The sequence below is a fragment of the Arvicanthis niloticus genome, chromosome 11 (assembly GCF_011762505.2).
Source record: "Arvicanthis niloticus isolate mArvNil1 chromosome 11, mArvNil1.pat.X, whole genome shotgun sequence".
NCBI classification, from domain to species: domain Eukaryota; kingdom Metazoa; phylum Chordata; class Mammalia; order Rodentia; family Muridae; genus Arvicanthis; species Arvicanthis niloticus.
The window spans coordinates 22,922,828-22,941,295 of NC_047668.1; the positions used below are offsets into that span (position 1 = coordinate 22,922,828).

An 18,468-nucleotide genomic window follows, 5' to 3' on the forward strand; every position below is an offset into this window, starting at 1 on the left:
CTGACAAGCTCTATATTCCTCAAATCTCTTCAGTGAAATTCAGTTATCCTCTAGGTTAAGAGATTATTCATATTTTTAAGCTAAAGGGCAGATACTGCCAATGCATAGACCCGATCATACTGCCTTCCTCTTATTAAAAGTATACTCATTTGTCTGATAGAATTACAGTCTTTAAGCATCCTCTGCTGACATGTACATGTGCCCGCACCCATTTGCCACTATTATTCATTATATATTAACACTACATGTAATGTTGAAATTCTTTGGAAATTCTAACTTTATAGCTAAAGCTGAGGAGGCTCTGAATAACTGTATATATTTTTTTAAATGTAACATCTCTCATCTCAAAAATAATCCTTATATAGCAGAAATAAATAATACAAAAAACTGAAGAAGAAAATTTTTTTCTCAGCACCACAAAATAACTAATTTTAATCTTTGAAACTTCCTTCCAGATTCATAACTATGACCTGTGTAGTTTGTAGGACAGGTGGAGTTGCAGAGGTCATGAGGCACAGAGCATTCTTCTCCTGGTTGAGATCCAGAGTTCTCCTCCAGTTCCTGTTGGTTGATGAGATTCCCATAGTTCTTGCTTCCATTTCTTGTCCACAAAGTTTCCATCTCTGCTCATTACCAGGTCTGCTTTCTGTTGAAACACGAGCACTTATATATGTGTGAATACACGTGGATATACATACAGACATGCACAGACAAAGAGATAAGTCATTAACATTTGTTACTGTTGTAAGCTGAGAACTAGGAAGAAGCATTCATTGCGATAAAGCATCAGATAAAACATGGTTTGGGTCTTTTGAACATTCTTTGCCACCTTCACTGTGAGAAGATTCCCACCACTTGTCATGTGCCCGTGAGTTCACTGCTGGGGTGTCCCTGTTCTTAGCTTATGGAGAAGCAGCCTAGGCATTTTCTACTGTCCCTGTGGTACATTAGCGTAGATACTATGTTTTCTAACTCTAGAGCTTACTAGCATCAAATTTTAAAGCAAAAATAGTTTCACTGGTTTCAATTTTCTACTTCTATTACATAGTGGTATATAATTTTGAATCCTTTTAAAAACTAAATCATATTGTGAACTATATATACTAAATACTTACTTAATATTGCGTAATATTTTATTATCACAATGAGGCTTTGAGGAATAGTTGGCTCAGGAAAATGAAGGACATGAGAGTGAACACATGAGGCATGAGTTTCCTTATTAGGGAACATGGTGTCTCTGAGCCACAGGGGAAAGGACAGAACGTTATATGACAGTTGCAAAAATGGGAAAACCATTCCACCATTATCTTATGCTTACTTATGCCAAAGGATGAAGCAAACCTTTTCAGCACACTAATAATTTATAACATCCTGGATATCACTAAAGCAAGAGAAAAGTAGAATTATAACTCTAGTTTCTTTAAAGTGATAGCACAAAGACCAGCCTCATAGCTATTACAGCAAGCCACTTTCTTGTCCACGTCAATTGTGGTTTGAATAGGTACAGGATCCATAGACTCATGTGTTTGAATGTTTGGCTATAGGGAGTGAGACTATTAGGAGGTGTGGCCTTGTTGGAGGATGTGTGTTAATGTGGAAGGGGCCTTTGAGGTTATAGATGCCCAAGCTATGCCCAGTGTGAGACACAGTCTCCTGCAGTCTGCAGATAAAGATGTAGAACTATGTTGAACTATGTAGAACTATGTTGGAGCTCCTTCTCCAACATCATGTTTGCCTGGATGCTGCCATGTTAATGATGGACTAAAACTCTGAAACTGATTTAGCAGCCACAATTAAATGTTTTCCTTTATAATTGTTGCCTTGTTCATGGTGACTAGGTCACCATGGGTCACAGCAATAAAACCCAAACTAGCATCAATACTACTTATTTATTACTCTGCTATTTAGGCATGTCTTGGGGATAGTTCATATCTTTGCCTGTTTTGTCAAATCAGGACACATTGGATGGAGTTGGAAAATCTAGTAAGACAATTTTCTTTCCACGTCGTCAAGTTGGTGCTGGAAGGCATGTGGATCCCAGATGGGGCTGTTGCTAGAAACCTAAGTTCTCTTTCACAAGCCTCTCCAAATGGCAAACTTGACTTCTTGTATGAAGACTTTTCCAGGTAGCTAGACTTCTTACCCAGAACCTGGAGTCTACCAGAGTACAAAAGTGGATGCTGTCAGATTTTTTTTTCATGTTCTGGGTCTAGAAATCCCCAAAGTCTTCCATCTCATTTTGTTAGTGGAAGGAGACACAGTAGCAATGTAAATCCCAAGAGAGTGTCTATAGATTCTCCTCATGTAGGCAAAAGACTGGTGCTCTAGGAGATGTGGCTGCAGTTATGTTTGCTAGTGTAGTATGCCACATGGACCCACCACACCTAAGTCTTTCCTATGCCTATTGTTAAGTTGTAGACATCTAGCAGAAAAATGAATCATGTGCCTGCCATAGTCTGCAGTGGATTTAAGATGGGAACATTTGGCTTCAGTAAACCTCAAGGAATATGTTGACTGGTTACTTTGCTAATGAAATAGCTGTGGAATGGGGCAAATGTTTATGTTTCTCAGGTGAGCATTCAGAGTCCATATTCTATCATATACAATCTCTCTCCCACAGTTAGATTTTTCCCTTGTAGTGAAGCACCATGTGAATATTATAAGTTTTTCTTTTCAATTACGTCAATTCCTATTTGGATATTTCATTTTACTATACCATGACTTATATCATCATTTAATATCTACTTTCAAAAGGAAGCCTGCCATCTTGGGGGGGTGAATAACATCCAGGAGTCCTCAGAACCACATGTTTTTAAGATATAGTTATGCAATTATTTGGTTATGTTCCAGGACAAAACAAAAGATATTGTCTCTCTGAGAAAGACTTGAATGGTATGGTTCTAAATATAGGGGAAGCTGGAGTCTAAATGTTGTCCCTGAATCTGATGGGCCAGTACCATATCTTACCATATGTCATAGATTACACAGTTTAGAATTAAGTCAGGCCTGGCTCTTCTGTTTTTCCTCCTTGTTCAAGGCATCTTCTATAATCATTAAATAATGTTGAGCTAACATATAGGATATCCTATTTCAAGATGGAGTTCAAGATGGACCCATTTACATGTCTGCCACATAGGCAGGTTTTATGGTTGCCATGTAGTTTGTCCCCCAAGAGATGGAAACTTGGTTCCCAAAGTTGTAATATTGCGAGATGAGGCAGAACCTTTTAAAGCTGTGGGTCTTTAACTCACTGAGAGAGATATTCATAAAAAGAACTTAGGTTGCTCTCATGGGATACCTGTGAATTCTTACAAAATAAGTTGTTATAGGAATAGAGCCCTGATACTCTTCTGACTTCCTGCCTAGTGACATAATCTCTTGTTGCCACAGGCATTCCTACTATGACAGCATTTGTCCTTAGGCCTGCATCAAAAGCAAGGTAGATGGAAAAGTCCCATATTGGCTCTTAGACTCCAAAACTATAAGCTAAATAAACCTCTTTTTAAAATATAGAGTAGCCTCCCCTGAACATTTCATGAGTAATTTCTAAAGGATAAATGCACTGGTGGGAGCCTTGAAAACTAGGGGCAGATGGGACTCCCCATTCAAGGGGCTACATGTGTGTTGTTCAGAATGGTGGTCTCAGGATAATCAGAATTATTACATAGCAATGAGTTTTCCTCACTTCTATTCCCAGCACCAGGCATTCAGAGAAAATAGACAAATGTTTTACAGATTTTTTAACTTAGCATTAGAAATCACACAAGACTCTCTAGCTGCACTGTACAAGTTACTAGAAGGTCATATGCCAGTTTACAGTCAAGGGAATAAGTAAGACAACGCCTCTTTCCAAGGGCATAATAAAAAACACTCATGGTGGAAAGAGAGAACCAAATTGTGCAACTTGTCCTCTGATCTCTATGTAGATGCTGTGGCACATGCATGCACACACATAAATAAGTATAATTTTAAACATTTTTTTTCTAAATGTCAAGAGTGTGTGTTTGTGACATGCAACTTTATTGTATCTGTCTTTGGAACATGCTACCTGTCACCATGGCATCACGATGGCTCTGACCTCAGCAGGAGTCAAGTTAGACAAACTTGCCTCACCTCCAATACAGAGCTACTCTTCTTACATTCCACCACAACCCATGGGAGCTTCCCCAGGCCCACATCTCATCTCACCGTCCCAGCATTTGTTATTTTATGGTACTTACCTATTTTATGTCTCATTTTCTCCTGATCCCATTAGGTGACTGGAGGCAGAACTTCACACTGCAAAAAGCACTGAACTGAAAAGTCATGTTCTAATGCCTCCTCTAATGAGCTGTGTTTCCTTGAGCACTCAAAGAGATTGTGGCTTTCTAATTTATACAATGCTGGGAAAGTGAGCCAGGGAGACACAATAGAAACAGTCCTCAGCATCAACTCTAATCGCTGATTTTTTTTTAATAAATGTTTTTATTTATTCCCTTTCAACCTAATATCAGCCCTTCCTGTTCTACCTGTACTGTCTCATGCACAACTTCTCCATCCCCTTCTCATTTGAGGTAAAGCTACCCTCTGGGTGTCACACACCCCACTCCCACCCACCCACCTACTCCCCCCTGTACAAGCACATCAAATAGCTGTGGGACTAGGCACATCTTCTCTCACTGAGTCCAAACAAGGTTGTCCATTTAGGGGCACAAGATCCACAGGAAAGTAGGCAGGCAACAGGATCGGGGACAGCTCCTGTTCCAGTTGTTGGTTGACCTACATGAAGACCAAGCTGCTCATCTGCTACGTATGTGCAGACATAGCTACTGGCCAGTCTTATCTAGTCAGTCTCTCAGCTGAAAGTCTCTCAGAAGACATTGGGTTGACAAGTTGACAGCTGAATCTAACAAGGACAGAGACATATGAAGTCATTCACTACCCCATTTACTTCCCTCTTCAGACAATCAGGGAAGTCATCATAAATACAGATGTCATCAAAGAAAGAAACCTCCTAAAAAAGAAACCCTTTTTTCCCTCCCACTCTGAAATAGGAGAAGCTCCTCATTGGAGAAGCATATGGAAATCTGCTTTATTAGCAGGGAATACATTGGTTTTGCATTTTAACAGTACATGGAACTCAGCACACAAGGAAGTGGAAGTCTGTCTATCTGAGCCCCACCTCCACCAACCCTGCTATTGATACAATCATTTAAACAGAAACCATGTCTTTAACTAATGAACTAAGTGTCTCTCTTCTCTGTTTGTTAAAGTCTGTTTGTGCTATTGCAAAAACACAGAGAATAGTTCATAATGAACGAAAACTTATTTTGGAAAGTAAGATCAACCATAAAGGCTCCTTTTAAACATCTAATCCAACAATCACAGGCCATTGGGTGACAGGGTCAAGGGGGACTAAACTGGCATTTTATAGGGACCCCTTTCATAAAATCTCAGTCTTAAAATAACAAACTCACTCCAACTTACTCCAACCATAAAGACCAAATCTTCTGGGCTTAACCACATCTCAAATCTACCATCTTAATGCTTTTAAATGACAATCCACTTGCATAGAATTTTGCAAATAATTTACATTCAAAATTTAAAACTATCAGATATTTTCTCAGGAGATTTTAACATAAATGACATTAAAATGGGTTAGAAGAAAACCAAATCTAAGCCCAATCCAAGGGTCAAGCCACTGCAGAAGAAGCTAGTATCACTGCCCAGAGTCAGCCTCTGGAGAAGAGCTTGCTTCTCAGGCTAGTCTGAACATCTATCTTGGTTTCTAGCCAGTTATTTGTGCATGAAGAACTAATGCCTGACAGCAATGGTGGATGCTTTGGGCCCAAAACAAAGCAACAATACATGAGAGGCCTTGCATCTTTCATCAGGATTTGAGGTAGGGGCAGGAAGCAGGGAGAGTATGTACTCTACCCCCCCCACACACACACACACACACACTCACACCTTACTGTTGTCTCAGCATCTACTCCTTGTACTATGTGTGCCATTCTTCCATTTTATCAAGTTTCTGATTCAGGCCCTCCACTCAGTGTCTGCTTTATGTCTCTCAGCTGTCCCTTTCGAATCCAACATTGTCACCTGACCCTTAGGCCTCAAGTCATTTGTCATAGGACTTGCATTCAGATCCCTATTGCTCCACATTCCTAAGACAAAGGCCAGCAGACAAATCACTTCCTTGTTTCTGGCAATAGCACTTATGTGTTATTCTGAAATTTAGGCAAGACTTAAAGTTGGTTCAGATCTTTCCCTGTGTTATCAGACCAGGGCAACTTAGATATGTTGTCAAGTTGATGCTGGCTGGCAGCTGGATCCCAGGTGGGGTTGTTGGTAAGAACCTAATTCCCCCTTCACAAGCTTCTCCAAATGGCAAACTTGGACTTCTTGTATGAAGCCTTTTCCAGATAGCTAGACTTCTGGAGTCTGGAATACAGAATACAGACTCCTGGAGTCTGGAATACAAAAGTGGAAGCTGTCGGATTTTTGTGTGTGTGTGTGTTCTGGGTCTAGAAATCCCCAAATTCTTCCATCACATTTTGTTAGTGGAGGGAGACACAATAGCAGTATAAATCCCAAGGGTGTGTCTATTAACTCCCTGCATGCCAGTGGAAGGTGAGTCCTGTAGGAGACATGGATACAGCTATCTTTGACTGTGTGCTTCTCGCTTCAACAGTAGAGCTGGGTAAAAAAGAAGGATGATGAACCAATGGCTTCCAAAAGACTCTCAGCTTTATTCACTGTTTAGAAAAATCAAGTGAAATTCCGGTTAACAAACATTTTAATTTCAGTTTGGCTTAAATATTGAGTTTGTAAAAAAAAATTCTTTTTTAAATAAAAAACTTAAATATGCTCCAGTCTTCATAGACAAGCACTTTGCTGAAAATTTAACATCTTTTTTTTTTAGGAGAAAAACTAAACAGCTTGATTAAAGTTCACAGCAAAATCGCTAGAGTGATGGTTCAGTGGCTGAAAATACTTACTGCTCTTCTAAAGGACCAGAGTTCAAAGCACCCACACGCCAGCGCACAACTTTCTGAAATTTCAGTTCCATGAGAACCAGGGCCTTCTTTTGGCCTCTGTGGGCTGCACACACATGGTGCACAGACATCTATGTGGGCAAAATAACTATTCATATAAATTACATTGTTTTCATAGTTCACAACATAGTAGGAGAGAAAATTCAGATCTGTCTCTAGCCACAATGCTATTTTAGATTCTATTTCTGTGATTTTATAATGAAACTAGACAACATTTCCAAGATATATAAAACTGAGTATTAGAAATTAAATCATTAAGGAATGGTATATAATGTCTTAGTTAGGGTTACTATTGCTGTGGTAAAACACAATAATGCCATGACTAAACCCAAGATGGGGATGAAAGTACTTATTCTGGTTACATTTCCATATCCTATTCCATCTTCAAAGAAACTTAGGACAAGAACACAAACAGGGCAGGAACCTGGCAGCAGGAGCTGATGCAGAGACCATAGAGAGGTGCTGCTTACTGGCTCACTCCAGATGGCTTGATCAGCCTACTTTTTTTTTAATAGAACCCAGACAACTAGACAAGGTTGGTACCACCCATAATGGTCTGGGCCCTCCCACATCAATCACTAATTAAGAAAATGCCCTACAGGATTACCTAAAGCCCATTCTTATGGAAGTATTTTCTCAATTGAGGTTCCCATCTCTTAATTGAATCTAGCCTGCTTCAAGTTGATATAGAATTAAGCAGAGCCTAAAACATCTTGTGACTGCTAGTCTCCTTCTTTGATCTTACTGCTTCTACATTGTACTATAACCTAAATAAGGTGCTACTTCTTATTTCAATGTACAATTTACAAGGACTTCAATGAGGAGGTGAGATGATAAACAAGTACGGAGAGGCAACTCTTTAGAAGACAAATGTGGTCTTGTGTTTGTTGATGATGAGTGGTGCTAAGTACTTTTACATTGACCTATAAGTCATCTGCCTCTAAAGAAATGTTTATTAAACCATCTTTCCTATTTTTATGTGTGTCACAATATGCATGTGTGTACATATGTATGTGTATTCATGCTTACATTTGGGAGGGTTGAAGGCTATGGTTAAATGTCAAGTGTCCTCTTCGTCACACTTTGCAAACATATATATATATGTATATATATATATATATATATATATATATATATATATATATATGTGTGTGTGTGTGTATGTATATACACATATACAGGAGAAGGAGGGAGGGAAAGAGGGGAGAGGGAGGAAGGGAGGGAGGGAGGGAAGGAGGAAGGAAGGAAGGGAGAGAGGGAGGAAGACAGAGGAAAAACACAATTACAAGAGCCTTTTTACGTAAGGAGAAAAGTCCACTTCTAATCCGAATCTTTGAGTTAGGAAGACACATACCTTCAATCCAGATCTTTTGAGCTAAGAATATATTAGAATGACTTTCAGACTGCAGCCCAGATAATCAGACAATGACTGTCTGTGAATTAAAAGTTCAAGAATCTAGTAGTTTTTCAGTCCAAGAGGCAGGATGTCTCAGCTAGTCTTCAATAGAGTGTGGAATCTTGCAGAAGTGGCTAATGAAAGTGAAGGAATGGATGTACTAGCAAGACAGAGGCATCAGGCAAAGGGCAAAAGCTCCCTTCTTCCATGTCTTTATATCGGATTCGAGTAGAAGGTGTGTCCCAAATTAAAGATGTGTCTTCCTACCTCAATATCTACATCAAAAGTATGTCTTTTCCCATTACTTTGTTCTCTATTTTTTGGATTTTAGTTCCAGATGTGATCAGGTTGACAACTAAGAACAGCCATCACAATTTCCATGACAAATGATTGCATTTTAAAGTGATAAAACAATAATTATAATAGAAGGACTAATCATACATTCGAGCGCTAAAAATTATAAAGACTTGTTGTTTATTTAGAAGATATAATGGCATGGAAGGGATAGATTTATATGGGTAACATGATATCTTAACCTATGCTTCATTCTTGTCATAGTTTAATATACCCATATGAATGAAAAAATTAATGACTTTAGGACTAGACTCATCAGCAGATGTGGGGACAATCTCTTGTACACTGTGTGGAAGCATCACCTGTCAATAAATAGTGGATGGCCTACAAGCAAAAGGTAGCAAGTAGAAGGTGGGCGGTCCAGTAGAGTAATTGGAGCTCTGGGAGTTAATCAAAGGCAGGAGATTGTCCCTGAACTCTGAGGAAGTTGAACACATGAAACTGACAAGTAACTAGCCATGTGACAGATGTAGTTTAAATGGAATAATATAAGTTGTGAGGTAATTAGGAAACAATCCAAAGCTCGTGGCCTTGTCATTTATTCTTAAATAAATAAGCCTCTGAGTCATTATTTGGAAACTGGGACATGGGCAGAAAAGCCCAACACTACAAATGGTGCACTGTACTTGGCACTAGAAATCCAAGCTTAGAGCCTGAAAACTTCTGGGTGGAAGATGGTTTCCTAACCAAGCAACAGGAGAAACTACAGAGAAGTGGTGTGAAAGGAAGCTCTTTTCAAAAAAACAAATCACAAAAAACAAACAAACAAACCCTTGCTGAAGAGAAAAGCTGGCTTTTCTAACAGAGCCTCAGGACACAGCAGCTGCCACTTCTCCCAAGCACACCACAGTTCCAGAGAAGGGTTGGAAGCAAGCTAGAGAGAGCTAAGCAGCCTGGGGTGTGGGGGTGGAGAATGCAGACCAATTCCCATCCATTCAGGAAAAGCCTACAACCTGCCAAAGAAAGGGACCAGCCCTAGTAGGTGGAGCCAAGGCCAGCACCCTGCACTATGTGCTGGCCTGAGGAGCATGCAGATACACAGAAGGGCAGAGGGAACATCTACCCGGAGCTCTAGTATGACTGAGGAACCCCTAACTTCTGAACTGCCAAAATATTAAGTTTGAAGACAGTTAGATAGAAGGCAGAATTAAATAAGAAAAGAATTTTTAAAAAATTCATGCTAAGTTACAAAGCATGGAATGAAATTTAGACAAACCTTTGAATCATGAAGAAATTTCAGATCTATAAAATCTAAAGCCTACAACACCAACTTGTAGATTACATAATGTCACCCTATTCAAATTTTACACAAAGAAGCTTCAGGTATAAACCAACAAAAATCAAACTAGATGTTTTATTATTATTGTCAAGCGTCAGTTACTAGACAAAGATCTCTATACTGAGTTATCGTACAGTGTTTGATGCTATCTTAGAACAATGTCATACAATAGCTTATGTGTTTCATTTTGTAGAATTTGAAAATTTAAAATATTTGCATGTGTTGATAGATCATTCTATTGACAGATATCCAGAATTCTAATCATTCTTGTCTTGATTTCTGACAAGAATGACTTTGAGATTTTAAATTAAAGATGATGGCTATCTTGGAGATGCCTTTACACATTGAAGCTGACAATGCTTCAACATATGTATCCATTAAAATACAACAGTGTTTTAGACATTGTGACATAGGTTACAGATATAGCTTACAATCCTATAGATCAGACAATTGTGATAGGACCTAGCTATGCTTTAAAGGGGATGATTAAGAACATAAGAGATCTCCCAGAGACAGATTAAACTTTAAACGTAATGAGACATCTAGCACAGCTGCTGAAAAACACTGGATTTTTAAAAGGAGTGCTAAATTAAATCAGCATATATATGTGATAACTTTAGAATGGAAGGAAGAAAATATGTTACATTGGGGATGAGGTTCTGACTTTGCTTCGATGGGAGAAGAGAAGCTATGAATTCCATAAAAATTAATAAAAATTAGATTTGACCAGGTAAGACCTCTACAAAAGATGAAACCAAGAAGAAGAACTGTAAAAATATCTTTTATTTGACCAATATCTCCAAGTTGTCTCCAAGTCTTACTGCCTCTGTCTGCTAACCTAGACCTACTCCTGGAAGCTTCTAGTCTCCATACAATCTAATCTTCTGCAAGCCTTGACCTTAAAAGCATTAGATCTCAGCATCCATATTCTCTCCTGGGCCTAGAATGTTTCAGCCTCTGAGACTCACTGATGAATTAGTTCACCGTTTCTTGCTTCTTCTGAACTCTAGCTGGTTGGTCAACTCAGCTGTTGTGGTGCAAAATTCCTCTCCAGTCTAACTGATTCAAACTGGCTTCTTTCTGTTTCCAATTTATTCGCTCTGCTTGGCCTCATACTAACTTTGGTTCTCTCTCTGTCTCTCTCTCTCTCTCTCTCTCTCTCTCTCTCTCTCTCTCTCTGTGTGTGTGTGTGTGTGTGTGTGTGTGTGTGTCTCTTCCTCTCCCCTCTGCAATCTGTCTCTGTGCTGCTCTCTCTTAAGTATCCTCTCTTTCCCGTCCTCATGAGAGTTGGGTATATCCTATTCTGTCAAAACTTTCTTTGATTCTTCTCTTTGTCCACTATTCAACTAGACATCACTTTCAAAACTGATAGGTGCTTCCTTCTATAAATGAACTTTACCTTAATTGTTTGAGATTAAAGGTGTGCACTAAGAATGTGTATTCCAGGCAGAAGAATTATGGGTATGCGCCACACTACAACTAGAAACAGATTTTTCTAGCAAACAACATGATCTTAGGGTTCACAGTGTGAACAAATATCCTGCAACAGAGACCAAAACATGTAAACCATACATTGATCTCTCTACTTGGCAACAGCTCTAAGATTGTCCGAGGCATAAAAATGTCTCCAGCCAGGATTTCAGCTGTACATAGGCAATGAATCTTGCTCAATACAGAGTCCTCAGGAATTATCATGCCATCCTTTCAAATGCATGGTTGGAAATTTATATTACATTTTAGATATATAGTCCAAACAGACTTATAAAGTTTTATGCTTTCTTCCTACTTGAATATAGAGAAAAAAATTTAGACTGAATTGTGTACACTGCACATTCCTCACATGTATTAATGCAGAAATGTACATTACCTTTGAAAGGTTATGTTTGCAGAATAAAAGGACCAGATACCAAGGAAGATAAGACAAATAGCCCAAGTAATTCAACCTCACAGACTGCCTCAATTGCTGTTTCCTCAAAAATCTGCATCCAGAAAAACTTCTATATGGCTAGTCAGATCATCCTATATCACAGACTGTTCCAGTCAGGACTTCAATTAAACCCTATACTTTCCCATCACAGAGACTGGACAACAAATGATAAAGCTAGCTTTCCTAGGACTTTACCAATATTCCAATTTTCTTTGGGCCTCCAAAAGAAAAAAAAAAAAGCCAACGAACCAACCAATCAACCAACCAACAAACAAAAATGGTACCGTCAGATAACAGGAAACAGTTTTAGAGAGTGACTGACACCCTATTTCTAAGAGGTGCTGTGGGTGGTTTGGTCATTCAATGGATAATGCATGTTAGTTGCAGTTTATGAAAGGTTGGTCATAATTTAATGGCTTTGGTCATGGATTATACAAAGTAAAAAGTTTAGATTCAGGGATTTCTTTCTCCTTTTCTTTTTCTTTCCTTTATTGTTCTTTCTCTCCTATCTAGTGTTAGGGAAGAAAGGGAGAGGAGGATGAAAAGAGAAATGGAGGATCTAGAAATGATAGGGAAAAGAGTAGAATCAACTTTTAGATTAAATTACAATTTAATCTAATTAAATTTACAATTGATTCAGATTTTGAATATTGATACAGATTGAAGATTACAGCATACTATGCATGTATGTTTCAACTCTTGTTTAAGATATCATACCTATGAAATTCACTCATTTAAAAATGAAATGTGAAGTTCTAGTTTTTAAGAGCTGCCATTACAAACTGTTAAGGATAATTAAGAAATACAAGTTAGTAGTCAATCAAACTTATGACATGTTAGATATTAGTTTAGAATAAATATGTATTCTTGGTTGAACACAGAGTAAATAGCTAGAAAGAAGCAACATTTGCCTATTCTCATGATAGATATAGATAGATAGATAGATAGATAGATAGATGATAGATAGAGATGATAGGCTTTAAAAACCTAAGAGACCTGAAGAATATGGCATTTAAAGATGTTTTATTAACATAATGGTTTCAAAGCTAGTGAGAAATATTTGCTCCTGGCAATAGCCATGCTTCTTCTAAGAAGATGATGAGCATCAAAGAACCTCCTTATGGAGTTTGCTTCAAATGTGGCAAAGCTGCCAGTGGGCAAGAAACTGCCTATTCCTCAACTGCTGACAATATGCTGTCCAAACAAGACAAACAGAACACAGGACAGATGACTGACAAGCTTTGCAAGGAAAAGGTAGGCAAATACTTTAATATTCCTGCTACACACACACACACACACACACACACACACACACACACACACAAAATTTGTCAGATATTCTGGATCAAAGCCAAAGAAGGATGCTCCAATGATACAAAATGAACACCTTGGGTGACTGTCCAGGCAGCCAGCTGTCTTCATTATTTTTATAGTTGTGGAAACCACTTACTCTATCCTTCCTGCATACTCAGGTAACATTTATCCTTCTCAGGTTTCTGATGGTGTTGAAAACTAGATAGTCACAGTCTCAAAATTAAGTTCAAGTTGTTGATGATTTAAGAAAAAGTTTAAAAATTTTCAGGTTAGTAATGCAAGTTATGATAAAAAGTGATTTAGGCACATATCTTTGGCTTCACCAAGATAAGATGGATACTGGAGTACTGTGATGGTTTGTATATGCTCAGCCCAGAAAGTGGTACTATTAGAAGGCGTGGCCCTGTTTGATTAGGTATGCTCTTCTTGGAGTAGGTGTGTCACTGTGGGAGTGGGCTTTAATACCTAGAGATACCTGGAAGGAAGTATTCTGCTAGCAGTCATCAGATGAAGATGTAGAACTCTCAGCTCCTTCTGCACCATGCCTGCCTAGATGCTGCCATGCTCTCACCTTGATGATAATGGATAATTTCTGAGTATGTAAGCCAGCCTCAATTAAATATTGTCTTTTATAAGAGTTGCCTTGGTCATGGTGTCTTTTCACAGCAGTAAAACCCTAACTAAGACAAGTACTTTCTCCATGTTTGCCAAATACATATGGACTGGACATTGTGAATGTAATTCCTAACTGATGGTTTTTGGAATTATTCTTTTATTATATAGTTTATTAGTATTACAGAAAGAGCCTTTTCTTGTACCAAAAGAGGGAGATGTAAAGATAATCTCTAGGGCACTGTGTGGATGCGTCAGCTGTCAACAAAAAGCTGATAACTTATTAGCAAAAGGCAGGAAGTAGAATGTGGGAATTCCAGAAGAGAGATTGGAGCTCCAAGAGATAGTCAGAGATGGCAGAGTTGCCCTGGACTCTGAGGAAGTTGTACACATGAAAATGAGGAGAGGTGACTAGCCATGTGGCAGATATATAATAAGTTAAACAGGTTAATACAAGCTGTGAGCTAGTCAGGGAAGAAGCCAAAGAACAAATGCCAATGGTCTAGGCATTTATTAATAAATAAATAAGCTTCCAAGTCATTATTCAGGAACTCAGGTGTGGGTTGTAAATCCCGTGTTTACCAGCAGATGATGAGGGCATGGACCTTGCACTGTAGACTGTTTTCCCTGCTTTTCACTGAGGTTCCTGGAGTGTGGATTATCACTGTCTATTAGGGCTCACTGGCTTTGAAGCTGACACCCAAAAAGATTCTCATTGTAACTTGAGCATAGCTTTAAGTATAGGAGAAGGCTATCAAAACACAGAGCATGGGCAAACAAGCTTTGGTACCTAGAGATTCTGTATTCTCAAGAAATTACATTACTCTAACATGCCAGAAAAACAAGATGCTACATATATGATGCATGGAGTTAACTGAAGTTCCTTTTCTTTAGATAAAAAGCCTTCATTTCTTTTATCTAACACATCCAGTTTTGTGTATGAGTCAAAGGCCTGAAATAGAACAGAAATGGACATGCACATCTTTTATTATTAGACCCAAAACCACCAGTTACATGTAAAGTGCCATGTCAACTTTAAAAAAAAAAAAAAAAAACCTCTGTTATGACACTCAAGATGGCTCCTTACCCTTAAAATCTGAACCTCCTTCCAGTAATTTGAACAGGATAAAGAACATCAATACATTGCTCCAAATGCCTATCTAAATCCTCTTGTATATTCAACACATTAGTAACATTTTTTGCTAAATGATTAGCAAAAGTAGCTGTCTTAACTTCTTGTGTCACAGCAATTGCAGAAGCAGTGGTGCTAGCAATTAATGTAATTAAATCTGTTATACCAGCAATAATCAAGCCCACTACCCTCTTGCTTCTGCTTAAAGCCTGACTCATTTCTTCCAGTACTTGTAAGCTATTTTTAGAATACCAAGGTTCTGTGTTACTCAGGGCACTAAAACAAAAGCTGACTGATAGACCTCCATATCTGACATGCCGGATTTCAAAACACCAACACAATTAGAAGGTGCACAACCAATGGAACTTACATTAAATACTGTACAAGAACAAAAAGTATATTTAACTTGACAATTAAAAGAGCCTTAACACATGTGCTAACACCTGTTTGAAATCCAGATCCTGCCCCAACTTTATCTCTTGCTAATATAACATCATAAAGAACTGCAGCTAATTCCCATATATGTTTCTGAAAATGTCCAGAACCAGACTTCCAAATGAAGACTGTTATTTCCAATATTGGATTGATTTCTAGACCAGTCCATAATTGAGTCTGGATAACTGGTCACATTTAACAACAATACAAGAGGCACTATAACTTCTCTTTTTGATTCTCTGTTCTACAAGGTCTAAGAACTTGAGGCAAGACAGCTTGTCCCATCAGGGGTATAGGTAAACAATGGTGAGTCGGGAACTTATGTCCAATACAGCTTCCCAGTCACCATTGTCAGGGCATACCAAATACCACTGGATTCATGTCAATTCTACAACTTACAGTAGTAGTCACTATAATTAGAAGTTTAATGACTCATGCAGTGTATTTGGCATAATTATAATGCCTCTCAGGATGTTTTAATGATATATAGGGAGCTTATGAATTTAAAGAATGCTGCTCTTTTGAGCATTGATGCAGTAGATACTGCAGATATAATTACCTATGGCCTGAGGTCAGTATTTCTATTTTGGTCTAACTTCAAGAATGGCAAGTATAGCTTGATCATGCTAGCCCTTTTTGTCCTGGGAATACTTTTATTCCTACCCATTGAGTTAAAGCTTTTCTTCAACAACATCAATATGTTGGCAGCCAAGTACATGGCTTGAGCCTGAAAATGGACTCCCAGACAGTTATTAAATTAACAGGCTGGCAAGCCAAGGACAGGTAAGATTCTGCACAGAGCCTTACCAACCTAAGACAAAAGTGTATTGCTTTTGATAATGCATATCCCATGACAAGTAAGGAAAGCATTCTTGTCAAAACCACCTAAGACAGGCTCAGTCTTATTAATGAAATTAAAAGGGGGGAGAGGCAGAGATCTTTTGGGGCTGCTTGGCAAGAATCTGACATTGGCCAAGAACAAGGAAGTAGGCCTCAGGCAGGAATCTGACATTAGGCTAGAACAAAGAAGTAATTTCAGGTAGGAATCTAAATCTTAGGCTAGAACAAAAAAGTAATCTCAGGCAGGAACCTAAATATTAGGGTAGAACAAAGAAGTAATTTCAGACAGGAATCTAAATTTTAGGCTAGAACAAGGAAGTAGGCTTCAGACGTGAAAATGACCTTGGGCTAGGACAGGGAAGTGGGCTCAGATACTTTGGTCATCCGAATAAGCTCTTAGAAACAGTGATCATGGGAGTGTTCACATAACTGGGTTTAATGCCTTGCTTTTTCTTTGACTATTTATGCTTATTGTATTGCTTGTTCCTCGACTATTTGTATCTATTGTATTGCTAGACCCTTAACCTAGAACTGCCACTGGAGACTCTGGGAAAAATAGGAACCTTTAGTAAATGAATGGACTCTGAAGTGTTCCCTTGGGGAACGGGGACTGTTTAAAGCTCATACACAGCTGAGAATTGGTGCACAGCAGGTATATTGAACGTATACTATGATGCATGATATGTATTCCTAATTAATCAAACTACCCCTTGCCTGGTCTGCAATTTATGGCACTTCTCTAATTCCCATGCTACCTTGGAGAATATATTCCTGCTGTGACTAGAGTTCTATGATTTTATTGGGAGGCATTTTAAGGCCATTGACCTCAAAAGTTTATTCTATGCATATCAGTCATTTCTTCCATCTGTGTAGATAAGCCATAGGTCCTAGAGGTTCTGTGTGGGGTGTCTTAGCACAAGGTGGAGGGGACTCAGGCTATGCAGTGTGGAGACTGCTCCTGTTCGTTCTGCCTGATGGGAACCTTAATCAAGGTATAAGAGCTCTATATTTATAGGGAATATAGCCTATCTTTATTTATAGGAAACAAGGCTAGAATTTGTTATTAGAAGTGGTGTGTGTGGTATGCATATTGAGAAACAGGGGAGAGCTAAATGAGGGTGTTGAAGAGAAAGAACAGAAGGACACGGCACAAGGCACAAGTGAGATTGTACGGGGTGCCCAGAGGCCCACGTGAAATACACCACCAAAATAAAGTCATAAAGGGAGCAACCAATCTGTATGAGAACAATCAGAACAAGAACCTAAAGGAAAAATGAGCTATCATCTAAAGGTCCTGTGTGGCATGCTGAATTAGTATCCAGGAGGTTTGATTTTCAGTTCTGACCTCACTGTGTAAGTCAGTTGGTTAGGGAATGGCTCAAAATGGTGTAATTTTGTCGATGTCAGAGCTCTCTCAAAACCATAGGTGGTCAGTAGGCTAGGGGCTAGTAATTCTTTGTTAAAGTGTGTGGATTTAGAACTCTGTCTCACAGATGCTCTCATGCCTATGACACCTTGGAAAACCAGGAATTAACATGTCAGCTGGAATAAGTAAATTTATTGTATGTTACTATTCTAGAAGACAGGAGTGACAACCTCTAATCTGAAATGGCAAAAGGTCTTCCAAGTAGATTGTCTTTTTTCATAAATCCCCTGGATCAGAGTATGTCTTCACACAAAATTTCACTTGATTTCAATAGAATTCCACTTTCTAGGACTTCAGCTAGAGTACCAGATGTTGCTTGTGCTAAAGTCATGACTCCCAGCTGCTTCCAGCATGAGACGAAGCAATACCAAGATACTGACACCCACTTCCTGGAAGACAATGGTTCCTTAGATGGCCAACTACAATTGAGAACTCCCAACTACTATGTTGCCTGACTCAGATTACATAGCCACCTTGACTAGTTCCACATGACTTTGCCTTTCTTCCTTCACAATGGCTAGATCTGTATTGCAACCTGATGGCTCCCTCACAGGCACATCCCAAAAGGAGCTCTTGAACAACTCATCTCACCTCAGTGCCTCCTCTGGAAAGGCCTAGGCTTGCCCAGATTATCAACCAGCTCACAATTAGTTGAATGAATAAAGCTTATTAAAGAACATGGACACAGATTTATATCTTGAGGTAGTTGGCAA

General features: G+C 38.8%; 1 protein-coding gene across 18 annotated transcripts in view; it reads right to left on the reverse strand.

The window, feature by feature from the left end:
- Positions 1 to 416: 416 nt before the first annotated feature.
- Positions 417 to 18,468, reverse strand: part of Nrcam (neuronal cell adhesion molecule) — a 326,757-nt gene continuing 308,705 nt past the window's right edge. For all 18 annotated transcript variants that reach the window (XM_076941918.1, XM_076941913.1, XM_076941908.1 and 15 more), the window contains one exon: positions 417 to 646. In XM_076941918.1, coding sequence (XP_076798033.1) covers positions 432 to 646 — 215 coding nt within the window. In that variant the 3' untranslated portion in view covers positions 417 to 431. The remainder of the gene's footprint in view (positions 647 to 18,468) is intronic.